At 36.5% G+C, this 16300-nt stretch overlaps 1 protein-coding gene across 1 annotated transcript; it reads right to left on the bottom strand.

Moving 5' to 3' along the window:
* Positions 1–374: 374 nt before the first annotated feature.
* Positions 375–5165, bottom strand: LOC113317476 (ARM REPEAT PROTEIN INTERACTING WITH ABF2-like). Its single transcript, XM_026565599.1, has 19 exons — positions 4836–5165; positions 4591–4760; positions 4091–4263; positions 3880–4000; positions 3720–3794; positions 3518–3612; positions 3314–3389; positions 3032–3139; positions 2763–2891; positions 2582–2650; positions 2399–2458; positions 2158–2281; positions 1874–2013; positions 1694–1757; positions 1490–1569; positions 1320–1384; positions 1105–1222; positions 867–991; positions 375–760 (listed from the first exon to the last, which is right to left on the bottom strand). Exons 1-19 carry the CDS (start codon positions 5104–5106, stop codon positions 670–672), a joined length of 2154 nt encoding a protein of 717 aa, XP_026421384.1. The 5' UTR covers positions 5107–5165; the 3' UTR covers positions 375–669.
* Positions 5166–16300: the final 11135 nt, after the last annotated feature.

Raw genomic sequence — 16300 nt, 5'->3', positions numbered from 1 at the left:
AAACTTCATAGCAGTAAAGATCTTAAGAACAAATTGTTTCTTCTCATTAATCTGCCAGCACCATATCTTGTGTAATCGCAAACTAGAACAAGGTTTTGATCGAAAAAAGTTTGTGGTTAACGTTATAACTTGGTGGTAACCTTCAAAGACATGTTTTCCTTTTTTCTTAGAGTGGGAAATCGAGCGAGAAGAAGACGAGTGGATGCACAAACTAGGTTAGGAATTTCTAGCTTAAGGGGAAGGGCATGAGAGTCTTCAAATCTCACGTGTGAACCCACATGTGCGGGATATTGACTACTTAACCACAAAATTGGACGGATGGGATAGATATCTTAATTTTTTTCCGATATGGGATAGATTTCCAAACACATTAGTGAAAACGGGACATATTCCAGATTTTCCCTTCTTTTTATTTGGTTAATTTGAATAATACAAAATCTACAAATTCTTTTACACACGTCGAGATTTACATAAATACGACTCAAAAGTGATCTAATCTCACGACTCAAAAGTGATCTAATTTCGGCCTTTTATCATTTCAGCACTTCGTTAAGATACCACCAATTTACTCTGCGAGGGTTGATGGAGTCAAAAATACATATGCCCTACTGTACAAAAGTTTTGCCGCCCACTTTAGAGAGCTTCAACAGGTCAGACTACTAGTCACACTTACTCTTGAGGAAAGTGATTCCTCTTTGGAAGTGATCTCGAGAAAAAGCCACAGATCTCAGGTACTGCTCGTTTGATCAGATGAAAAGAACTGCAAATCAAACACGGAAATAAATAACATGTCAGAAGGTAGGAACATCTCCAGGATTGTAAGTCACACAATACATTTTAGAGAGAGACAGCGACAGAGAGCATACCCTGGCCTTCTAATCCATTTCTCGAAATTCTGCAAAATGAATAGGATGCACAAATGTCTCAAGGACAAAGCATTGAAGGCCTCTGAAAGTTCATACATGCTTGAAACATTGTCCAGAGATATATGCTGCAAAGGAGTAGAATTAAAGAATAGTTCATGGAGATTTAGGTTTGATGTTATTGAATCAAAAAGAGCCAACTAACAGTATACTTCTTTTAAAGCTGAATATATTTACTCACCTGAGCAATCGTATTCTCACATAAACGCTTAAGGCCCTCCAGGAGATATTGGTCTGCAGCTCTTAGGAGATCTTCTGCAATATCTATCGGAACATCAACTGAGCCTGTATAAATGTACCTGAATGTACAAGAACAAAAAATCAATAAACATCACTAACTCCTTATCGGGCAAAGGAATGTCTAATCTTAATACACGAGAAAGAAAATTCACATACCTCATCATCAGCTCAAATATCTCCAATCTTATATTAGGAATCTCTACAGCCCTCGCATCTTTTTCCTGAAAACCATTTCCAGAAAGAAGGAAAAACACAATGGTTCAGCATGAAAGTAAGACTTGATAGTTTTGACTAGAGAAGGATCAATGTTATTTTAAGTAATTTACCCTGTAACCACCATCAAACATTGCACGGAATATGTCTGAAGATGCAAGCAAAGTGCTCCTATGTGCATAGAATCGTGTGCCTGAACATAACAAGTGAAGAATGATAATAAACATTAGTACCAGCCGTGAACAAACATTTATATTCAAGTGCATATGTAGTAACGAAGTACTGAATATGCACAAAGCTGTGGGCAGATTTACAACCTTCGACTAAGAAGGTAACATCGGAGTCTGTAGCATTATTGACGAATGGTATTCCCAGATAAACCTGCAGCAACAACTGTTTGCTGTCAGATAGGCAATAGAGCGAAAAGCAAGAAAAACAGAAAAAATTTGTACTACATTTTGATTCCATGACTGAAAAAATTGAATTTGAAACAAAACCTGTGTTGTCGGAGATGTAGGTGCAGCATCGATGGGTGAGAGCAATGTGGCTTTGTTAGCTAAGCTGTACAAGGCCAGAGAGCCATCTCTCTGATGCTTCACGGATGTAGTACCAAGAAGCCCCAAAAGCAACTCCAATCCTGCATGGAAATAACGGGATGAAAACAATAGCAAACTCTAATTTCTCAAGATTAAGAATACACAGTGGAAAAAGGGAAGGAAGAACATAGTTATCAAGAAACAAATGCCTGATTGAACAAGAAGGTTACAGTTAAATGTTATACCATTGTTATCAATGAATATTTCCCTCAGGTAATTAGGGGAACAAAGATGAGCAAGAGCCAAAGCAACTCTTCTTTGAACAACCTTATCTTCTACACGCATCAGATATATCAAATGACTCAATACCTATCAATTGAAAATGTAGCAAGACTGTAAGTATGAAGACTCGAACGAGAGATCTGCAAAGTAGATGCAAAATTTGTATACACGGGAAAGTTGTATTAACAGATATGAGAAACTCACTTGTCCATGGATCTTCTCCTCTAATCTTTTCAGAGTTTTGGCTATGCAATCTTTTGTTGCCTGCAAATGCATTTGGAACATTCATCATAAAAAAGAAAAATTGTAGAAATGGAATACCCAATGTAGGAGTAACAACTAGAAATAATAGTAAAACATCAAATTAAAAATGAAACATGAGCACACCTGGAAAATGAACTCTCCATCTTGCAGCTTTTGGACAGCTCCAAGCTTGACGAAGTCTGAAACATTATCCTATGGGGAAAAAAGAAACATTCTAATATCTAGATTTGTGTTCCGGGTAGAAAAACTATAAACGTAATAAATTGTAGTGATTTTTTCGGAGCTCCATGAGTGTTGGCTATACCTCATTATCAGCTAAACCATAAAGAGCAAATGCAGCATTGTGTTGCAAAGGACCATTTTTCGAATCAAGAAGTTTAAGCAAGGGAAAAAAGCCACCATTATAAACAATGCCAGCTTGGTTATGGGTGTCCTGAAATAGAAGATTTCTAGTCAACCACATAAACACTATTATACAGATACAATATACTTTGTGACTACCAAATTGGACATTAATTTTACTTGTATGATGGTACATGACAAAAGAAAAGAGGTTGCCATAGAAGTAATTACCTGAGCCAATCTTCCCAGAGCAAAAGCTGACATTTCCTTAAGTTGAAGATCCGTAGATTGAAGCGTGGCTATTAGAGGTTGCAAAGCACCTCTCTGAACAATGTGAACCTGCAAAAAGACATCATTTAGGCAGGAAAGTTGGAATTTGGGTATTGCATACTAATCCTGGAGTTTTTTGACAATGGTAACAATGATAACAGTTGTAACTATAGGACCACAATTATAACGAGTTATCCACAATGAAAAAAGTAAGAAGAAATGGAAAAGTACTAGGTTGAAGACCTTGCAATCTGAATCTGTAGTGGCAAACTGGCCAATCAACAGAGCTGCCTCTCTCTGGCTCTCTGAACAGCAAGAACTGTCGTCAAGATAAGAAACTCCAATTATGCTTTTGATACTCGACAACAAAGACGAAAACTCACTGCTTTTTGCAACCAGGGTGAGAAGAACGATCATGGTTGAAACGTAGACAGAATCCAACATTACCTGAGTAAGCCAATAACAGGCTGTAAAGCTCCAGCAAGAAGCACTTGTTTCTTTATATCTGGGGATGAATGGACCAAATTCCCAATCACTCCAACCTGAAATAGACATGAATTTAACAAAAGGATGTAAGGTTATTTCATAAATTTCACTATAATCTGAGTTGTGTTACTAAATGGTCTTGTTGAGAGGAGAAACAGCTTACCGCCTCAGAATGTATAGCAGCATCAGCTGAACGAAGCATTAAAACGAGAATAGGTAGAGCATTACATTCAACAATCTGTTATGATATGAACAAATGGCATTAAGACTTAAGTTTATAGAGCTTCCAAGCGAATGTATCATAAAATGGAGAATCCATTTACCTGTTTCTTGTTTTCGTCATTTTTAAATGCAAGAGTTCGCAATGCCCCTGCAGCTGCTCTCTGTACTTTTGTGTCGGGATACTGAAGCAGCTCAACAAGAGGAGGGAGTCCACCTTCAATCCTGAAATTCATCCACAACATAAAAATTGCATTAAGTTGGTTGAATCTTGGAAGTGAAAACTAAGAAATAAAAGCATTTACAGAAACAGACCTGACTGAAGTTTTTATTCCACCATTCTCGTGAGCAAGGTTGGTGATTGTATCAGCTGCTCTTCGAATAATGCTATTAACTGCCCGAGAGTTACAACCACATTCGCGCCTTTTTAATAGATCCACAAGATGTGGTAAAGCCCCAGAATCAACTATGAGTTGTTGATGCTCAGGCTGGTAAGCAAAAGAAGTACAAACATCAGGATAAACAAGTCAGAACAAGAGTACATCACAGACATAAAAACACCTCCAAGCAACATGGTGTAAACCCGCAGGCTGAAAGCTAGGGTTGCGTTTTTTACCCAAATTGAATGCTTCTAATCAAGAAAAAAATCATAAACAAAATCATACAATTCCTAAATGAAAAAAAGAAAAATCTAGGATTTTATTTTATTTTATTTCACCCAAATTGAATGATTTTTATGAAGCACTAAATCGTGAAATACCTAAAATGGAAATGAAGAACAGGAATGTCTAGGGTTTCATTTAATTTATTGTTACCTTGCTAGTAAGCAATCCAAGGGCAAAAGCACACCCTTTCTCAACTTCATGCTCGAAAGGCTTCTCATAATTTCCATCGCCACCTGAAGGAAATGGAGATGGAGGAGCTTGAAGATGCTTCACAAGAGCTGGAATCGCATTGCAATTTATAATCACATTCACAGTTTCTTCTGCAAAATGCATCAATAAATCAAAATGAAATTATCAAACTCAAGCTAAAAAAACAGATCTAGAACTAAAATTACCAGATTTAGCGAGATCTGCGATAATACTGGTCGCTCGTTTGGCCGCGGCTCGATCGAATACACCCCAAGAAAAAGTTGAGTTCAAGACTGAAACTTGCTCGGTAACCTCATATTCAATTACTTGAATACGCTCCCATGTAAGAGATGCGGTTCCTTGTTCTTCTTCAATTTCAAGTTCGTCCTCTTCTTCTTCAATTGCTTCTTCAAGTTTTCGCTTTTGCCCTTTCTTCTCAATCTCAGGGTGTTGATAGCTTTGCTTTTCTTCATCCATGGAGACGAAACAAAAATTGTAAATCTGAAATGAAATAGGTTTTAGTTTCTCGCAGATGTAAGAGAGAGTGATTAGGAATGAAAAAATTATGTGGGGAGAGGTTTTTTATATAGGCGGGGAAATGTTAATTGAAAGTTCAAAACCTAAATTTTTCCCGCCTTCTTGATAAATTTCAGTTTTGAGATTTTCCCTCCGAACGAAGATTATTCCAAGTTTGACGGACCGTGAGTTTTGAATAGACCGGCCCATCCCTCTCTCTCCTCCTCTCTCTCCAGAAAATAACTTATTTTTCGCTCAAACTAAATTCTTGTAAATCTTTTAGATTATAATCCAAATCTGTCAGATTTGGTTTGAATTCTTCGGATTTATTGACAGATTTGGTTATAAATATTATTAACATTTTCTAGTTTTAAATAAAACTATCGCTTTTAAGCGATTTTAGGGTTTGTAAATAATGTTTTTAGTTTATCTTCAATTGATTTCATCGTTAATGGCTTCTGCAAGCCAATTAGATATTTCCAATAGCCGTTATGGCGTTTCTATTGAATGGATCATTCATATCAACAACATCAACGATGACGATTTACCAGAAATAGTCGAAATTCTACAATTATGGAAAGATCAATGGTTAATAGAGGTGATCGTGATAACGATGGGTTGCGAAAATTACTCCCCTCTGAGAAATGTTACTCTTAATGAAGAAGAAGAATTCAAATGGCAGAATATTATTTCAAATGTCATGTTTCAAATATCTGTTTCATCTGTAAAACAAGATATATGTATTTTATCATTGTTTTCATCTTTGATGTACTTGAACAGGATGTATTCATTCTTCTTATATTAATGAAATCAAGATGTTTCCTTCAAAAAAATAAAATAAATAGATCGGCCCATTATACATCGTGTATGAGTCGGTATGACAGCCGGCTTGGTATTTCTACGTCTTATACTCGAGAAATGCTTTTTTTTCCGGCCTCTCCACCGGCCCTGAGATATGTGTGCCCTAAGGCAGACCACGAAAACATGCCCTTACCCAAACATTTGACTGAGTCAATATACTTTGACCATCGGTGGATATTTTCCATTTGATTTATATAGAAAATAAAAAGGACAACTATACTAATCAATTTGGATGGGTGAAAAAACGGGCTAAGGGATACTCTCTCGCAACCAACATTGCACTGCTTCGTAAGCATGACGTAAGCTTTTTCCTCACTGTAATTGGTTTGAGAAATTTCTAATACAACTACCAGATTCCTTAAGCAATTCTTGCTCTGCTCAATTTAAGTTTCTATTATTTTCCATCATTGGTTATCTAAGTTACTTCATCAAGATTGTAATCAAAATTTGCAACCACGAGATTACCTACAACACCACTAAAATCAACAGCAAAAAGTTCATTACTCCTGACCCTCAAAATCTACTGACTGGTATAACCCAAAGTTCTAACATTACTCAACCACAACTGAAGAAATTCAAAATAACATAAGCATACACCAACAATTCTTACAAAACACTGAAATTCTTGAGGTTCTCATCCCTCAATCTACACAAAATACTCCCACTACTATCACTCGTAACCACTCTACCATCACTACAGTTAACATTGTTGCTTACCAACAACAAAATACTAATAAAACCAAGAACAAAGTCGACCGCCAGGAGAAGAATAAGTAAAAGAAGTCCACCATTGTCATCATCTGCATCAGAAAAAAAAAAAGAAGGAGAAGAGCAAGTACCGAGAAAGCCAATTCATCAAAAACTTGTTAATCATCTTCAAACTTTCTCCAAAATCTGAAGACTTGGCTACTTTCAGTACTTCAGAAGGGACTTCTAAAAGTCCTCTTCATCGTAGCTCCAATTCTCCTCTTTTGCATATTGTTCACTATAATCGCTGCCTGATGATGCAGGAGATACCTGATTGTCGTCTGATGACGAACTCCCCTCACTATCACTTTCTTCACTCTCGTCAATTTCATCCTCTAAAATTTCTTCATCATCATCACTTGGTTCTCCTTCACGCATGGTTCTGGAAAAAGATCTTCGGATTGGCTCGTTCATCTTCAAATCTTCTGCGAAGTTTCCTATCATGATAAGCCTCCATCCTCTTCATTTCATCTGCAACATCGAAATCCTCATCACTGGTATTCATCTCTTCAACTGGGTACTCAAACCCATTCTCATACTCCTCTGAATCACTCTCAGTGGCACTTCCATAGCCCTTCTGCTTCCCTGCCTTTGTTGATATCTCTTTCTCTTTCATGTTAACCCTATCAAAGTGTTTTACTTTCCAGACCACAAACAAATCATCAATTTCTTCATGTTCACGTCTCTGACGAACCAATTCTTGTGCAACAATTTCTTCCCTTTCATTCCTCTGACTAATCCTTTCTAGTGCATGCCTGTTTATCTCTATAGCAAATCATTCTTTAACATTTTGTGCTCCTGATCTTGCAATGAGAAGGAAAGAGCTTTGGCCTGCTCATATTCTACTGATGATGGTGGAACGACGGGAAGAGGATTTTGTGAATTCTCAAGCAGGTTTTGGTTACCGATATCGACAATTCTCTAAAAAAAATTGCTTCCTCTTAATTGTTTCCTTTTTTGGGTATAAACTTTACGATCCTCTGATAACCTCATTTTATAGACCTTTAATTAATACCAGTCATAGCCATTTATGGCGTTTGGTTAAGAGTCATGTCTCTAGACCATGCACGCCAGTTCAATACCCCATACACGGTACTCAGAACTATCATAACGCTTTGAAAATTATCTTCTACAATCAATTTTATCTAAACTTTCAGTCCTGGCTTAATTACACCTCTTCGACCTTACCGCCCCAACACACCAAACCTAATCCACTCCTCGCCTATAGCCTCTCTGGTTCCACCATTATGAGTGAAATTGGTAACACCAAACCTAGCATTTTTTTCTTGGGTATTAATCTTGGATTTTGATTTTATGCAAGATCATATATTGCAGCACCTATTAGGAGGCAACATTGGCTCTTGGGGCACGTCGAATAATTGCATGAATTACAATCTCATCAACTATTTCCTAATCAATGCTCAAAATCCTATACCCCAAAATAACCCATACTCTATAAAACCAAAACCCGAGTTTACCAACATCTCTTTATTTCGCCCCTTGTTATTTCATACCACCCCTCATTGCACCCCATCTACCATTATTACGTTTCGAAGCATTCAAATTCTGTTGCATAACCTGAAAGTAAACAATAATTTAAGAGTGTATCTTAATTACCATGAAGCTAAATCTCCTCCACATGTGTTAAATAAATTTTGTACCTTTGGGGTCTCTACCATTATTGCAAATTTCTTATTATCCTACCAGTTGGGATTGATTACGTCAACAAAATAACAGCGTTGCACAACTATCACGAATCCTGCAGATACCACTGATACATTTCCCAACACCACTTCTATTGAACCTTACCAACACATTCACAACCCGAATCTTTCACAATTTCATTCTCACTGTACCAACATAAACTATAATCACCCTCCCAGACTTTTTATTTTTAAGGTTCACTCTTCTATACAGACTTATATTACTTTATCTCTAGATATCTCCATGACCTGTCTTTATTCTCCTCTGATCCCCATTATATCTTGGCATATCATCTCCAGATACAAATATATATTATCCTAACATCCAACCCTAAATTTACAGATATTCGCTTGTCCCTTAAGATCAACATCTGGGTTGTTGTTTATATGGAGGATTCAAACTCTTCAAGTGATACTCATTCTGCTACCTCTATTCAAAACCTCTCTTCTCAAATGGCTGAGAAGCTTACTCTACTCAAAAATCTTCTTGCTTCCCTCTCTGAACCAGTGTTTATCGATAAAACAGTTGTTCTAACTGAGAAAGATACTAATTGGAAATGGTGTATGGTGTGTTATGTATGCAGTGAGACTTTAGTGCGCACCTCTTTTATCAGATATTACATCTGCTCTCAATGGACTCTAGCCCAAACTCCTACTGTCACCAACTTCAGTGGATTGAGAAACAAATTTCTTATCAGATTCTTAGCCGAAAGTGATTTCAACAGGGTTAATGAACAACTCCCTTGGTTTGCTTGTGGCTTTCTTATAGTGTTACGAGTTGTTCCACCTACTGGCTGGCCTGTAAACTTTCGAGTTTCTTTTGAGGACGAACTAATGTGGCTCATATTATACAATGTTCCTAAAGAATGTGTTGAATTTGAAGATCTGAGGAAGCTTACAATTAATCTTGGAGAACTGCTTGATGCCAAAAATCCATATGGTAATCATCCTCTCAAGAAGAATGTTAAATCTATGTGAGAATCCCTATTAATCGATGGTATTCCCCTCCTTACTAGAAGTAGAGAAGAAATTGTTCTTATCGAATGCAGGTACTTCAAAGTCCCAAGGAATTTTTGTCATTCTTGTCGTATTATTGATCATAGATATGCTATTTGTCCCAATTAATTAGCTAGCAAAACAAAAGCTTATCATGGAAGCTAGCTCTTCTGCTTCAAAATATGTTTACCCACCAGTATCTAGACTCATGATGCCAAATACTCAAGCACAGGAACTTCCTATACCTGCTCCAAACAACTCAACTGTTGATTCCTTAATGACTCAAGCTGAGGCAGCTCCAGATACACAAAGTCAAATGTTGGAACATAATGTTTATGTGGATAAAGGAAAAGTTGTTGTTATTGCCCATAGTTCAAACACTACCAACCAGGAACCTCTCAAAAACATGATCAACATGGTCCCATTTGGTAGTAGATCCACTACTCTCAAGATTAATGAAGGATATATGAATCAAATCAAACAGCTCATTCCATTGGTCAATGGTTTACCAATTATTTTAAAGAAAGTTACCAGTCAAGCTGAAGGTTCTTCTGCTCTAAGTATTATTCATGAGCCCATCAACTCAGGATCGATCCACACTAATAACTCGGATAAGAGATTCAAGACGGCTGCAACTCCTACTCAGAAAGTTGTTATATCAAAAAAACAAGCTCTGTCTTTGGCAGCTGAACATGATGCTCTTTCTACTCAGAAAAGAAATATCAATCCTCATGCTGACCTTCGGAAGAGGACTAGATCAACCTCTTCTCTTCTGGTTGATTCAATTACCAATTCTATCAAAGTTGATAACTCGGAACCAGATTATTCTACTCTTTGTCATCCTATCACCAAATTGGGTGACATCTCTACCTTCAACTTGGCTCAATGTACCTTCAATACCCATCCTTCTCCTGATGATTTTGGAAATTTCACTGCACCTACTGATGATGCTTCAACTGATAATGGTGTTCGCAACAATTTCTCTCATGAGGTTGCTGATATGAACCTGGATGCTATCTGAGGAACTAACTCTGCTGGTAGAAATATCAATTCTCAATCTAATGAAAACCAGGACTCTGCTAATCAGGTTTCCTCTTCTCCCACCCCAATTGTCTCTTCTTCCTCTCATGTTGCTCCTTATTCTTTTCCTGTTAATAATGTGAACATAACATGCTGGAATGTTCGTGGTCTTGGAAAAAAATCAGCCAATAAGGAACTTAGCATCCTTCTTAGGAATGTCAACCCTGACATCATTTTCTTGTTTGAAACCAAAATGCAAAACGATTTTGCTGCTAGAAAATTGAAGAATATGGGCTTCCCTTGTACTGCTAATGTGCCTTCTGTTGGAAGAAGTGGTGGTCTTGTGCTGCTTGGAAGAAGGAAATTGACCTTATTATTGTTTCCACTAGTAATAGGGGAATCTATGTTACTACTAAGGATATCATACACTCCAAAACTTGTCACATTTTTTTTTTCATATATGGTGAACCTAATAGTTCCTTAAGACAAGCATTCTGGGAAAATCAATGCCTCTGCCACCTATATCATTAGATGAACCAGCTTTCCTTGTAGGTGATTTTAATGCTCTCGTAGGCCCTGAGGATAAAAATGGTGGTTTTGAGATTGATGACACTGATTTCTTTAATCTTAGGAATTTCTGTAATGTTTTTGACTTGGATGATCCTGGTTTGAATGGTCTTAGATTTACTTGGTCTAATATGTGACAAGGTCCTGATCTCATTCTTGAAAGACTGGATAGGTGTCTCATTAATCAATATGCTGAGTTGTTATGTCCTAAATTCTGTGTTAATAATCTTCCTATGAACTCCTCTGACCATTGCCCTATGCATATTGGCTTTGATTTTGAAGTTAGTTTTATGCCTAAACCTTTTAATTTCATGGCCATGTGGATGGAAGACCCTGCTTGTAGAGATATCATAGCTAATGTTTGGTCTGTTAATGTGGTTGGTTCCCTGCTTATAAACTTAAAGCTAAGATTCTTAATACAAAAAAAAGGCCTTAGGGACTGGAATAAGATTTCTTATGGTAACATCCAAACCAATATCAAAACTAGTAGAGAAGAACTGGTACCAAAGACCAATGTTCAAGTATCAATCAATTTAAATCAACAACCAAAGGTAGGATTTCCAATTGATTGATTCTAACGCACAACCTGTAATATTTCAAGTACATAACAAAATATAATACGGAATAGAAATAACATAGACACCAGAATTTTGTTAACGAGGAAACCGTAAATTGAACACTCTGTAATAAGCCGCTACAGACACTAGCCTACTACAAACTAACTTCGGTCTGGACTGTAGTTGAACCTCAATCAATCTCACACTGATCCAAGGTACAGTTATGCTCCTACGTCTCTGATCCCAGCTGGATACTACGCACTTGATTCCCTTAGCTGATCTCACCCACAACTAAGAGCTGCTACGACCCAAAGTCGAACACTTTAATAAACAAATTTGTATCACACGCAAAAGTCTACATGAATAGATAGATCTGTCTCCCACATAAATACCTACAAGTTTTTGTTCCGTCTTTTGATAAATCAAGGTGAACATGAACCAATTGATAAACCAGACTTATATTCCCGAAGAACAACCTAGTATTATCAATCACCTCACAATAATATTAATCGACACGGTGAAAGAAGATATTGTGGAATCACAAAAGATGAGACGAAGATGTTTGTGATTACTTTTATATCTTTCCTATCGGAGATATAAATATCAAGCCAATCGTTACGATTGTACTCAAAATGATAGAAGATGCAAGATCAGATCACACAACTACGAGAAAGTAATATCGGTCTGACTTCACAATCCCAATGAAGTCTTTAAGTCGTTAACCTGGTTTACAAGAAGAAACCTAAGGTTAAAGGATAATCGACTCTAGCTAATACAACTAGTATCACATAAGAGGTGCGGGGATTAGGTTTCCCAGTTGCTAGAGTTCTCCCTTATATAGTCTTTCAAATCAGGGTTTGCAATCAATTTTAGCTTGGTAACAAAGCATTCAATATTCACCGTTAGATGAAAACCTGATTTCGATTCAAGCTAATATCTTTCAACCGTTGGATCGAAAACTTAGCTTGTTACACACAAATGAAATGCACGATTTTAGGTTTGTGCAACCATACCCAAACATCTACATTTGTTGGTTCAACAATAGTTAACCAAATGGTTAGCCATATGAGCACTTTCATATCAACCATATTCTTCTTCACCATAACTAGTTCAAATAACTCAAATGAACTTGTTAGAGAGTTGTTCAATTGCAAGGAAATCTTATGTAACATACAAGACACAGTGGAAGCAAAAACGATTTGACTCACTCGAATCGGTTCATGAACTTTATAGCCACGGTTTGCATTTAGCATTCCTTAGTTAATATAAATAAGTTCACAAACAATCATCTTTAGATATAACCAGCTTAAGTTCGCAGACTTAGTTCGCGGACTTAAGTTCCCGTAAGGGGTTCTCAAACTCCAGCAGATATTCTCGGGTCGATAACTTCCGCCAGTTCGCGGACTGGGTTCGCAGACTGAGTTCGCGGAATGAGTTCACGGCTCTTGTTCCGGTTCTCTTGATCAACAAAGTTTGCAAACTTCGGTTCAAGGAAAAAAGGACTTATACATATATGTGTTGCCACACAATGCTTATATCCAACATTGGTTATATAATCTAAACTCTCATTTCAATAATTGAAACATTCTTAGAGGACGTTATATAGTTGTTATTCACAAACCATTTTTCGTCAAAGAAATTTTCAAAGTGATTGAAACATATCATGAATTTCGTCACTAGGTAAATATGAACTTGGCCAAAGCGAAAGCTTACCAACACATATTTAGAGAAATAGATAGGCGAGATAAACTCGGCTCGAAATAACAAATGTGTGTAATCAAAGTCTATATAGCAAAACGACTTTTGTCTCAAGATATGAGATAGAGTAGATAGACTTTTGAGTGATAGATAAGTTCAAGTCTCCACATACAATTTAGTCGATGAAGTTCCACCAGTTCCTTGAGTAGTCCTTCATCTTGTATGATGATTTCCATGGAGTTCTTGAGCTCAACTACACTTTATATCCTAGTCCGAGACTTAGCTATAGTATACTAGAAATCAAGACTTATAGTTTTGATCACTAACATTGAAAAACATGCTTGAGATAGCAACGCATACGAGTTCGACCGAGCAGTGCTCTAACAATCTTCCCCTTTGTCAATTTTAGTGACAAAACTATCAATACATATGAAATACAAAAAATAAATGAATTGACTTTTGTAGCTCCTATTGCACATGCCTAATATTCAACATTACTCGAAATCTTTGTCACTTCCAAGTACTCCAATGATCCCAAAGGTTGTAAGCTCAGCATCATCGTTGTTGAAAATCCGTAGATATAACAACGAGAAAACAAGAGTTCTCAATCATTGTTATACAGTGTCATAGTATCATTATATTGCATCAAAGTTCAATTTTGTATCACAACTTCGACAACAATACTATGGTGATATGTTCACTCCCCCTTAGTCAATACTCCATCTCACATGGAAATCACTCCCCCTTACATAATGATCCGAAAACCATATGTATTTGTAGTGTGAACTAGATATTAATTCTCCCCCTTTTTGTCAATAAAATTGGCAAAGGTACGAAAACGGGATCCTAATGAAATTTCCAAAAGAGACATTTCATGACCAAAAGAAAGCATATATCAACTTGTTTAGATGCAATCATAAAGCCGAAGCTAAATGCATCCATCAAGGAGTTTATAAAGATACAAGATAACCCCTATAATATTCCACAGCCGCACTCCCCACAAAGATTTGGTAATTAAGCACAAGTTCAATTAAGAACTCTCCCCCAGAATATGTCATTCCCGAAAGAACAACAAGAGCGACCTTAATTTCAAAAGAAAAGAAGGATTTCTTTGGACATAACAAATTACATACAAGTATGAATTTGAATCCAAAATACTCAATTAAATTAACCACAAGAGAACCCGTGATTAATTTAATCGGAAATTCTCAACATAAGTGAACTTATGGAGACTCAAAAATACTCAATTAGATTAATCACAAGAGAACCCATAATTAATCTAATCGGAATAGACATCTAAATTAACCACAAAAAGTAATCAATTTAATTGGTCATGCTCGACATAAGAAAACCTACGGAGCAACAACTAAATAACCAAACGAGGATGATTAATTTAGTTGAACATGTTCGACATAAAATACCTCACGGAGTAACAACTAAGAATAACTCAGTCGATTGTGCTCAACATAAGACACTTTATGGAATAACACAGTATATGCACAAAAATTGTAGACCGGAGGTCGACCAAATTCTGTGGAATAATCAAGGATTCATTATATTTTCCATCACCATTTGCACAATGACATACAATAGACATATAATCCTTGTAAACAAAAGATTTTAACTTATCTTCCATCAATAATTGACATAATAGGCTTAACTTTTGTATTTGTCAAAAGTTCATTCCTTCTTTTATCAACACATGCATATCGACATATAAAGGACTTAACTTTTGACAAGGTATTGGACAATCACAGCTCGCGGACGCAAACACACATATCCTTTAACAAATTGCAATATATAAAACCTTAAAGATTAATACTGCAAAAATCATCTTCCAGACAATTTTAGAATTTAAACCAATAAATCTAAAACACATGAAGATGAAAACGTTAGACATAGCTATGTGTAATCACAATAATGGCTATTCCAAACTCTAGTTATTCTTCTAAACAAAAAAAGAAAAAATAGAAGATTTACTAGGCATTAATATCTCTTAGAGAATATGATTTGAAAAACACTAAATCCGGTCAGCAACCAGAGATTGAATATAGACAAGCTCATTTGTTGCTTTCTTCAGTTTGTTTTTCATAAAATCAAGATTCCTTGTTGCAATTCCGAATTGTTCATGTACGACCTCAAAATCTCGAAGAAGATTTCCTACCAGTTGTGATGACATCTGAACTGGTAGTTTGTTTTCATGATCAACAACATGAAAGCAAGTTATGAAAACATGATTCTTGTGAAACTCGATCGTGTTCCCTTTCTTGACTTCATCAACTTTGTTACCTCCATTCATTGTGCTCACCATAAACTGGTAAGACTTTTTGACCTCACGGAACTATGTATCAAGAGATGATACATACGTGTATATAAATAGGTTCCATGGAAAACCCTAGGAAGGCTTGTATACGTTCGTGGGGGTCAGGTGTTCGTGCACATATGGTCACGGCTCTAAAGTGTGACCAAGAGGAAGGAGCATGAAATTCGTGTGTCAAGACTTAATAGTTGAGAACCAACTATTTGAAGGAAGTACACATTAACAGGGAATTATTCTCAAAGAAGGATAATCATAATTATCTTCAAGAGAAGAACTGGAGCGAAGCTCAACAGATTTAAGATCATCAACTATAATTTACATCAACAAGAGAAGAAGGAAAGGAAAACATACAACCTTGACAGCACTCTCAAGACACACTTCTTGAGACTATGAGCATCCTTCTTAAACTACAAGAAGAATGCTATATTGTGTAGTCATGTTGTATTTAGATGAGCATTTTGCTCATCAATATCGACTTCTTCTTTTTCTCCTTCAAGAATATTTAGAGAAAAATCACTTGACTTACTTGAGGAAGTTTTATCAAGGGAGGATTAAGAAGTACCTGAGCCAGCCGTTTTCCTTGTCTTTTTGATGCTCCGTTTGAGTCTGTTTATGCTGATTTTAAGCACCGAGACTCGATTATTGATATGAATGAAATCTGGAGCAGAGGACTTGGATCCACAATC

This window comes from Papaver somniferum, chromosome 10 (genome assembly GCF_003573695.1).
Source record: "Papaver somniferum cultivar HN1 chromosome 10, ASM357369v1, whole genome shotgun sequence".
In the NCBI taxonomy this organism is placed as follows: Eukaryota; Viridiplantae; Streptophyta; class Magnoliopsida; order Ranunculales; family Papaveraceae; genus Papaver; species Papaver somniferum.
Note: the sequence above shows the minus strand (reverse complement) of the source record. Positions and strands in the feature narration are given on the sequence as shown.